This window comes from Alligator mississippiensis, chromosome 6 (assembly GCF_030867095.1).
Source record: "Alligator mississippiensis isolate rAllMis1 chromosome 6, rAllMis1, whole genome shotgun sequence".
NCBI classification, from domain to species: Eukaryota; Metazoa; Chordata; order Crocodylia; family Alligatoridae; genus Alligator; species Alligator mississippiensis.
In genome coordinates, this window is record NC_081829.1 from 100,080,316 (window position 1) to 100,090,877 (window position 10,562).

At 56.3% G+C, this 10,562-nt stretch overlaps 1 protein-coding gene across 14 annotated transcripts in view; it reads left to right on the forward strand.

The window, feature by feature from the left end:
• BTRC (beta-transducin repeat containing E3 ubiquitin protein ligase) overlaps positions 1 to 10,083 on the forward strand; it is a 144,426-nt gene extending 134,343 nt beyond the window's left edge. For 13 of the 14 annotated variants that reach the window (XM_059730219.1, XM_059730221.1, XM_019499221.2 and 10 more), the window contains 2 exons: positions 3,161 to 3,354; positions 5,307 to 10,083. In XM_059730219.1, coding sequence (XP_059586202.1) covers positions 3,161 to 3,322 — 162 coding nt within the window. In that variant the 3' untranslated portion in view covers positions 3,323 to 3,354; positions 5,307 to 10,083. The remainder of the gene's footprint in view (positions 1 to 3,160; positions 3,355 to 5,306) is intronic. The other variant, XM_059730220.1, reaches the window with a different exon arrangement.
• The last annotated feature ends 479 nt before the right edge of the window (positions 10,084 to 10,562 follow it).

The following is a 10,562-nucleotide window of genomic DNA, read 5'->3' on the forward strand; positions in this document are numbered from 1 at the left end:
CATTTGACCTTGTCATCCCTTGGGGTGCTCTGGGGAACAGGCGTTCCCCCGGATCCTGATGCACACCCCTTATGTACTTATAGGCTGCCACCAGGTCCACCCTGAGCCTGCGCTTTTCCAGGCTGAAGACTCCCAGGGCTCTCAGCCTCTCTTCATAAGGCCTGTTCTCCTGCCCTCTGATCATGTGTGTGGCTCTCCTCTGGACTCTGTCATAGTTTCATAATAGTTTGGGGTCAGAAGGGACCTGAACAGATCATCTAGTCTGACCTCCTCCCACTGGCAGGAGCACACGCTCTCAAATTTCTCCACATCCTTTTTCAATTGTGGAGCCCAGAATTGGATGCAGTACTCCAGCTGCGGCCTCACCAAGGCCGAGTACAGCGGGAGGATGACATCCTGGGATTTGCTAGAGAAGCATTTATGGATGCAAGCCAGAGTTTTGCTCGCTTTACCAGCTACAACATCACATTGGTGGCTCATATTCATCTTGTGGTCAATCACGACCCCCAGGTCTCTTTCGGCCGTGATGTTGGCGAGCGTAGCACTGCCAAACCTGTAAGCATGCTGCGGGTTTTTCTTCCCAAGGTGGAGAACCTTCTATTTATCGGTGTTGAACGCCATCAGGTTTTCTTCCACCCATTTTCTGAACCTGTCCAGGTCGGTCTGGATCATCATCCTGCCTTCAGGTGTGGTCACTTTACTCCAGAGTTTGGTGTCATCGGTGAACTTGGCCAGTCCGCTTCTGACACCAATGTCCACATCATTGATAAAGAATCTAGGAATGGGTTAATAAAATGCCGGGGTAGACTAGGCCATAAAGGTGACACCCCCCCAGTCTGGACTGAAACATTTGAGCAAGAAGCCATAGGAAGCCCAGCCAGCTGCTGCACTGGTCATGCCTGTTCTGTGTTTAAGCAACTTCCAGCCCAGCTCCTGACTCCCTTCGAAATATAAAGGAGCCTGGGAGCCTTCATAGGGGTGGAAAGCTCAGGCTTCGGTGGCATTCGCATTCATCCGGCCTGCTCCCATCCATGGGCCCAGTGACCGTTCCCTTCCTTCGCCATAAACCTGCCGCAGAGCGAGTGGCTGATTCCCCAGACCACAGGGCGAGGGTTCGAGAGCCAGACAGTCCATGGGAAGGCATTGAAAGGCATCTTTCAGAGAGCGGGCTGACTCACGCCCATGGAAACCGCTCCGTCAGCTGTCAGCCAGCTACGTACCCAAAGCATCGGGAGACTCCAGCGCAATTAGCAGCACTGATCGCATACCAGGCTTAAACCCTGAGCGCAGCGTGTGCTCGCAGACCCGGGAGGTTTTATTTAACTAGTGCCATTCCACCCGCCTTCTCCAGCCACGGACATCCTGGGTGCCCCAGCTAATTGTGTCATCCATCAGAAATCACGGGAGGAAATTGTTGTAGGACTCTGGGAGCAGTTGCCAATAAATCCCCCAGCCTGAGAGCAGCAGAGAGGACTGAGCAGGGGAAGGAGGGTGGGTTGAAGTGTGTCTGTTTTAAGAGCTTTCACATCTGTGACAACAGGGCATCTTTGCATCCACTTACCCAGGCTCTCCCCCCCCACCCGCCTTCCCTCCGCTTCCCAAATTAAACCTGGCTGCACAATGAACATCGCCAGCCCCCCACTGTTTGTGTTCAATTTTCAAACAGTGGGGGAAAAGTCCACAGATAACGAATGCTCGCCGCATGCCAGCTCCCTCGCATTTTTTTCCCTCCTTTAGATGGAGCAGCAGCCGCGTGAGCTTAACAGCGCTTTCTAGGCTGAGAATCAGCCTGCTCCGGCTTTCCCTTCCCGGCTGAGGGAGGCAGGTTTTCTGGGCTTTGCGAGGCGACGTAGGCCTCTCACACGGGCTCTCCCCGTGACAGCAAGGGGCAAGCGTGACGATCGGGCGCAGAAACTTCAGGCACGTGCCTCTGACTTCATAAACGCGGGGTTGAAAAAATAGGTTTTTTGGAACAGTCTTTAAAAAGACGCTCGGTTTCTTTCAGCATCTTGTGAACGGCGTCTCAGCAAAACGACAGGGGCTCCTAGTTCGATTCGGGAAACTCCTTTCCCACTAGAATATAGGGACAGGCCCCAGGAATGGATGCTTTTTTAATCGGTGAGAATATTTTTCCACCCCCAAAGGTGCTTTGTCTTGCAAGCAGCCTCCTTGGCCTTACAGGTCTGGGTCGTGTAGAGAGATCGTCCTGAAACAGCTCTGAAAGACCTTGCCGTATCTCCAGGCATTTGAAGGGCTTATTTTCTCAATGCCCACCCCTTTGAGGTGGCCCCCCTCTCTGGGGTTTCCCTTTTTACTTTATGGCCATGTAGTGGGGCAATCTTTTATTTAGCCCTCTTCAAAAGAGCTGCAGTAAACAGAATATCTCTTAGTTTCCAGGTTTCCTGCTTGCTTTGACCCCGTAGAGGGCATAACAGAGCCATCCGTGTGCTAAGCCGAGATAGAAGGAGCTGCCTTTCCTGCTTTATGTTTCTCCGTGACTGGGAAAGCCACTACAGCAGGAAGCACCGATAGCAAGTCGCCAGCACGCAGGGAAAGCATAGAGGCACGTGCCTTACGGCGTCCAGGATCTGGCCGTTGCTGCCTGTTAATAACAGCTTGAACTTCTGCCAAATCGCCAGGCTGCTTCCACTCAGCCTCTCAGACCCAGAACGCAGCCCCGTCTCGAGAAAGCCATTTCCCTGTTCGTATTCAGGTGCAATCTTTGCTGGATCGGTGGACATCTCACCACCGTCCCCTTTGTCTCCTCCAGTTTCATCCCTCCCCTCTTTTGGCCGTAGCACCAGCGCTGGACGGGGACCCCGGACCGATCGTGGAACTGTCTCTTGATCCGCTCTAGCATGCCGCCGTTGGAAATGCTCCAGAGTTAATGCTAAGCTGTGTAGTAGGAGATAAGAGGATAAAGCAGAGCTGAGCTGCACTGTGAGGACAGCTCGACTTGTTCTCCAGGGCATATGTACCGGGGCATAGGAGGTAATGCCTCCACTGTATACGGTGGGGTGAATTCCCAGCCCCAGCCACAGGTCATATGCACCCAGTGGCTTTGCGCCGAAAAACCAATCACCCCCCCAAACTCAAGCCTCTCTGGGCGTTCCCAGGCGGTACGTCAAGTAACACGCGGTGTCTCTAACCTCCCGTTCAGGAGCATTCTGGGAGAGTCTTTCGCCTCCAGTTTGACGAGTTCCAGATCGTCAGCAGCTCGCACGACGACACGATCCTCATCTGGGACTTCCTGAACGACCCGGCCGCCCAAGCAGAGTCGACCCGCTCCCCCTCCAGAACGTACACCTACATCTCCAGATAAATAACGCTACACCGTACCTCACACTTGCACAGGTAAAGCCGTGGCCCCGGGGGTGGTGAGCGTTTGGTTGGAGGGACAAGCTAGGCCAGCCTCAAAGCCCCCCTGTAACGGTCCTGAATGTAGGGCACCCGGCCGAGAATTACTTAGCTGGACTCTACATTCAGAAAGGTTACGGAGGGGCTCCTTTTAGGCCAAAAAGGTTGAGAGCGAGTGCCAGGTAACAGTGGCAGGGGCAGGATTTCACCCTGCCGTGCCCTGCTCTTTCCACCATCTGCTCTCTCTACCCGGTGAGGCTGCTCCTCTGTGATCCATCCCGCATGTGGACGACTGCCCCTGGAAAGAAGTGAACACATGCTCTACAGCCTTCTTGAATGCGGTGTGGAACTAGCCTGAGAAAAATCCGAGATAAGGCACAGCCATGTGTCGGCAGCTCTGTCCCACGTTAGCCATTCGCCCAAGGCAGGTGGGCAGTGACCTGCTTTCCCACAACTAATGGCAAAGGGTGGTCATTGTAGCCTGGTGCATGGATAATAGCTGGTGCTCTGTCCTCTCTGGACCCTGCCGTCATACGCAGTGTAAATGAGACTGGATGTCACACGTTCAGCATCGTGTCCGGGCCCTTGGGCGGCCAGGAGCTGGTGCATCCTGGCAGGGAGTGGATTGCTTTGGTAGCTTAGATCAGGGGCTGCATGCTAGGATGTGTATGTATTGCAAGTGGCTCCTGTGAGCACTGCAGAAAAACAGTTTCCCTCTTGCCCGGCGTCGCCCGCAATTAAACCAGCTGCCACCAGCATCCAGAAATGAAGGGCAAGGGAGCATCTGGTGCTTAACAAGGGGATGCGGGCAACTTGTCACGGGGCCGTTGTCCTCAAGCAGGAGGGTTTAGCCGTGGAGTATCAGTTTCCTTCCCTCCTAGGTAGCAACCACACCATCCTCCCCGCAGCCAGCTGGGGATGAGCAGTGTAGGATGAGGAATGTCTCCAGTGCTTGAGGAGCTGAAGGCTGAGTTTGGCCTAATTGCATGGGAGTATATTATGGGCAGTGTTTATTAACAAGGCCCAGTCTAGCCACATGTGTTGTAGGCATCTAGGATCATAGACATCATAGAGAAGTGGGGCTGGAAGGACCTGCAGAGGTCACATCTAGTCCAACCCCTGCCTGAGGCAGGATCAGCCCTGTCCAAACCATCCTATATAAATCTATAATCTAACCTCTTAGTAAAACTGCCATCAGCCTTGGCACAACACATGGCCTGGCCAGTGCTTTCCTGCTAGCCCAGTGGTTCTCAACTTTGAAGACCACCCCGGAAAATGCCAACTCTTTGCTTTCCTTGTGTTTTTTGGCAGCAGGAAAATACTAAAGCCATTCTGTTGCAGAGAGCTCAGACAGACACAGCAGGGCCGGAGAGATTTGACACACCAGATCCAGATTTGACACACTGGATCCCTACTGGGAATCTCAGGGTTGCTCTTGTGGGCAGGTGTTTTCACTCCTCGTGGTGCTGATACTGCGCAGACACCTGTAAGAGGATCTCAAGGCATGGCAAGGTGCTGTGTGCCCCAGTTGAGAACCGCTGCTTGAGCTGTAACACAAGAGCGCTGTCGCTCTGAGGCTGTTACGGAGGGGACCTGAATCTACACCCAAGCGGTTGTGTAGCTGGGTTTGATCTGTGAGCCGTGGGCTGCGCATTGGTTCGGGGGCCGAGGACTCTTTGCTGCGGTTAGCGAGCGCACTGCACTCGAGGCTGCTATTAGCAACTTCAGAAAACAGGCAAAGCATCGGCCCGTTGCTGGCAAGGTTGTTCCCAGGCACGGTACCTGTGAGGAGCACCATGCCACAGCTCATCCTGGACTCTGCAGCTGTCAGCCCAGCTCCTTCTACCCCCTCACAAAGCACCGGTAGCAAGCACAGGTTATCCGAACAGTGGCGAGGAGGGAATGGAAACCTCCCCTTGCTTCTTTTCTTTTTCTTTTTTTCCCCCCAGGACTCATTTAAGCTGCAGTATTTAAATTATCTGCCAATGCCAGGACAAATGAACTCTCCACGTAACGAATCCTTGCTGAAGAAAGAGGCTCTCAGACTCGTTTCTGGAACAAAGTTGGCGTGCGGTCGATCTCAGACAGGGTCTGCTCAGCGCGGCCGACTGCTAAAATGCTGCTATATCAGAAGACGTCTTTTATCTTTCATGAACGATTAACATTTTTAAACCTCCCCTCTTCTTTCTCCCTTTTCCCCCCACCTCCCGCTTTTTCCTCTCTAGATGCAGGCACAGATGTCCTATAAAAATATTTAAGGTGTTGCCAGTCTTCGTTGCTTTGCTCTTAAGCAGAAGAATCATTGTCACTGGGCACCCTGCAGAGAGAGTCGCTGCCGGGTCAGGAGGCTGGGGAAGGGGCTGCTGCTTGGAGATATAATTAGGTATCATCATCAGTCTTTGATAAGAGCATCTCGCACCTGACTCCGAAGAGCAACTAAAGCGATGCCCAAGAGGAGACCCGAGTCCCCGCTGCATTTGGCTGTGGCTGCCTGCGGATCTGTCTGGGTGGAGAGAGCGGGTGCCTGCAATTCACCCCCTTGGATGAACCACATCAGTATCTTTCCTTCCGCTCTCGCCCATCTCTCGAACCCGAGGAGGCTGCATGTGTGTTACGAGCTTCCTCTGCGTATCGTGTGGCCAGCGCCCTGCAGGACGGCCGGCAAAGCCTGCCCGAGTCCAGAGCACTCTTCCTGGGAGGGTTGGTGGGGGGGATGCAGTTTCTGGGCAGGGGGAGATGACCTGAGGGCAGTATTTCGCTGGTGAAGGCATGGTCTGTACCCTAGCACAGGCTTGGTTTGCTTTGAACTCCCACGGGTTGTACCCCAAAGGCAGCGCTTTGCGCCTGGCTTGTAACTTGTTCTGTTATTCAGGGAGATGCTTGAGGCTGCAGCCGGGAGCAGAGGCTGGCACCTTCCCGAGCCCTCCACGCATCCCCTCTCCCCACTGCTTTCACCACTGGGTCGGTCTTAGAGGAGCTGGCCCCATCCTGCATGCGGTGGTGCGCTCTCTGCACGTGCAGCGCGGCTGGCCGGGTTTGGACAGGGGCCAATGGTAGCAATGCCGCCAGCCGGCAAAGGCAGATGGGTGCATTTTCTTGTCGGCTTATACGGGGGCATGGCCTGCCTTTGCCGGCGAGCCGCACGAACCCTAGCCAGCACAGCACGCGCCCTCAGCTTTTCACACGCCCGGCATTGCGGTGTTAGGAGCAAGGGATAATCGACAGCAGGACCGACTCCAGCTGAGACCTGCGAGAATCAAAACGCCTCTGATGCGACGGGCACGCAGTGATTCTCCACGTTTTGGGCCGGTGCAGCCGGAGGGCACCGCGCATTCCCCCACCGCAGCCGGGAAAGGAATCGCAGAGGGCCCCGTGCTTGGATCAAGAAAGATTAAGCAGAAATAATCTCCGCAGTCATTCCAGCCGTGGCGAAGGGGCTGTGACAGATTACCCTGGAGCAGTTTTAGGAGGGCCAGGTCTCTCGCTGCCGGCATGGAGCAACCCTCGCTCCCCTCGCAGGCGTGAACCCGTCCTGCCAGCGCTGAGGACGAAGGGCCCTTTGTCCTGTGGGGGTGGAGGGGAGGGAAGCAGCATCTGGGCCCCTCTGAGCTTGGCGCTTTGCACCTGGGAGGTTGTTACCTGCATGTCCCCATCGGCTTCACCCTGCCAGGAGTCCAGTTGCCGCCCTGCTTTGGAACCGCGTTTCCACCAGTGACATCGGGTAAGCAACTGGCCCCACAGACCCTGAAGACACGTCCCAGTAGCCAGCACCCTTTTGGCAGCAGCCAGAAGTCTCCCAAAGGAGGAGACAACAGCAGAGACGTGGAGAACGGTGCTCCCAGAACAGCCCTAAGAGACAGCATGAGAGTAGGTGCTGGCAGAAACACCCACGCGTCTTCAGAGGGCCCAGATACCATATCAGCGCTGGCGAGGTCCAGTGCAGACAGCGGCACTCGCTTCCCTTGCCCCCGCGCTTGAGCTGCTGTCGTAGGAAGCACAAAGGAAGTCACCTCTGTTTGGTGACCTTGGCAGTGACCCCAACCCGCAGAGACGCAGGACTTCTGCGTCAAGCCAAGCGCTCTCCCCTGACGCCTCTCTCTGGGGTGGACTTTGCAATCCTTACTGACTGGTCGCAGTCGTCGGACACCCTGCAGCCCTGGTCCGTCGAGGCGGGAGGTATTGAAGGAGTTGCGTTTACATCACAAATTGTTCCCAACTGCCTGGAGGGCACAGTCTTGTCCTTGGCTGTACTTGAATGTCATTCCTGTGGCCCCCACCATTGCTCTGTCTGCAGCCTGGTAGCACGTGGGCATCATGTATACGGTGACAGCTGCAGCCACAACAGTGTTTCCTTGCCCCACATCTCTCGTCCGCCTCTGTCCTTTGGTCACAGGTTGCACTAGAAAATAGCAACTCTGTGGATGCTACAGGGGATCTTCGTGGTTCACCTGGGTCTCTGGGCAGTGACTTTCTGTTTCCAAGACTTTGGAAGACCTGGAACTGGCCAGACACAGCGAACCGTCATGGTTTGGCTCAGCCCCGCTGCTCATCTGGACACCCAGCGATGTGTTTCAAGAGGTACCAGGGATGTTTAACTCTGCTGTATAGATAAGGTACGGCGCAAATGCTGCAGTCTGTTTTGGCTCAAGGCCGTGATGCTTGTCCCCGGAGAAGGGGCGATGTCAGGGTACTTAGAGACCAAACCACCAGAGAGCGAATTCCTGCCCCTCGCAAGCTGAATGATTCTCCGATGTCTACGAAGGGTGATGAAGTGAGCTGGTCTGACTTGAACCCGAATCGGCCACAGCTCTGCTTAGCTGGTCAGCATCGAAGAAATCGCCTGGTAAGTAGGCCTCTGTGTCGAGAGACGGCGGCTCTCCTCAATTCCCCGCTCACCGTCCCCGTGCAGGGGCGAGGCTTTGCGATGGATTCAACGAATGACGCCCAGCTGGGCTGGAGGACACGCGAGGGTTTTACAAAGCACAGAAAGGAAGCGAGAAGGAGCTAGACGTGCCCGTGGACTTCTGAATCGAAACGCCCCCGCTGCATCCGCGTTGTTGTTTGTCCCGCAGCTCCCAGCCGCCTGGACCACGAGGGAGAGTTGAGACGGAGAGCAGGTCGGTCCATCACGACTCCCAGCCCTGCTTCGAGGGCAACAGGCAGCGGCTGGCTGCGTTGCTGCAAGCAACCCCATTTGAAAATATCCAAGCAGGAATGGGCAGCTTGGGAACTGCTGGGCCAGCGGGAAGCAGCTCCGTTTCCCCCCTTGGCTTTCAGGGATGGGCCTGCCTGCAAGAGCGGAGGGGTTCGGGGCTCACGAGCGGACACCTCCAGTCTCCCCAAGTGAAGAAATGCTCCGAGCCTGGTTCTGACGTGGAAGACCGCTTGGCCTGCCCTGTCGCCTCCGCCCTGCTCCTTCTTGCACGGAGAGGATCTTTCACGTTGAGTTTTGCACGCTCAAGCAACATGCCTGTTTCTCCCATCCCGGGCCCTGGCTGCCCCACAATCAGCCTGACGGGTGCTCGGCACCGGGTCCATCACCCAAATGCCCGCTGGTTTCCTTCCTCCCCTTTCAGGTCGTATTTAGTGAGCACTTGTTCTTGCGCTGACTGGTGAGGGTGAGGAGCATTGCCGATGGCCTGAAGGCCCACAGTTAACGAGGGGAGTTGCAAGGGGCGTAAGAGGTCAGAGGAGTTTGTCCCATACAATGGGGAGACTACGCTGAAAACACGCCGGCCCCAACTTGTGCCCTTGGCTGGGAAGGACACAAGCGTGGGAGAGGGGAATTCGGAGCCCCGCAGAAACCGGTGTTTCCTGGCATTAGCTGATGGGCGCGTGGCCTTCGGTCCTCCCAGTCTCGGGAGCAGGAGTGAGCTCCCCCGGGGGCTCCCCATGAGGCAGGCATGATGCATGTAACGTGCTGAGCTTTGCCCTCCTGTTCCCCTCACCCCACCGCTTCTCCGGGAAGGGAGGAAACCTCCTGGCGGCCTCTCCGGCTTTCCTGCCTGCCGGCTGGGGTTCGGAGCAGGGTCCCTCCTGCTCAACGGAGCAACAGCAACCTCGACAGCAGCGTGCTTCCCCCGTGGCCCCCGCGCCGCCGAAAGGTACTTCCAACCTGACAGTCAGTGACCCCTGCACGAAGCTGTCAGGGCTGGAGAAGGGACCCAATCCTCTGCTCTCCCGTCCGTCCGAGCTCCCTGCGGCGCATTCGGATCCTCGCTAGGCCCACGGAGCGGCTCCGTTCCAGCTCCGACGCTTTCGGGCTGGTCGTCGCATCCCAGCCTGAGCAGGGGGCTGGATCGGGAGTCTCACCGCTGCTTTGCCTCCGTGCAGGGGGCTTCCCTTTGCCAACCCCACCTGCAGAACAACGCAGCGCAAGAAGACGGCGGCCACCCCAAGCGTCCGGCTGTCCCGGGAGCCCGCCACCCCTCCGACGCACCGACCCCCGGCCGCACCGCATCCAGCTCGTGCTGGGGGGGACGAGCGAGCACGGCCCCGTCGGTTTTCCGTTTCTTCCTCCGCTCTAGTCGTTCTCTAGGTCCCTCCGTAACGAGTGCTTTGGATTTCGTGATGCCGTTCCGGTGATGTGTAGTTCATGTACTAATGTCCACTCGAGCTAGGCTCATGGTAACCGTGTGGTATATATATAAATTTTTTTTTTTAATTATGATTATTTTATTTTATTTGAACTGTTCGGAAAATAACTTAAATACAGCTCTAAGAGGACGCTGCGGCTCCGTGGTTTTCTTTCCAAACCTCAGTTCTCGCGAGCCTCCGGCACTAAGGGCGAACGCTATCGGGGAAACGTGCGCCACCAAAACCCTCGTCCAGGACTCGGCCGTGGCCGCACCGAGTCCCGGGACCTCCTGGTCAAGCTTCTCCTGACGGGCGTTACGCTTCCTTCTCCAGGCAGGCTTCTAGTTTGACCGGGCAGGTTTCGGCCCACACTCGCCCGGTAACAAACGGGCCTGACTCCGGTTGCAACAACCGCCCCACAAACAAACCCCGCGCGCGGCCTGCGTGACCGCACGGGCAAACAGCACGCGGGATTTGCAACCCGTCTCGCCCCCGCAGGAGAGGAGACCGGCGTGCGAGGGGGGCACGTGGCCAGATCCTGGTTGGAGAAGCACAAATGTCTTCTGAGAGCTAATCAGACCCCAGCTGTTCGGTAATGAGGGAGTAATTGAGGCATCCTGGCATCCGTG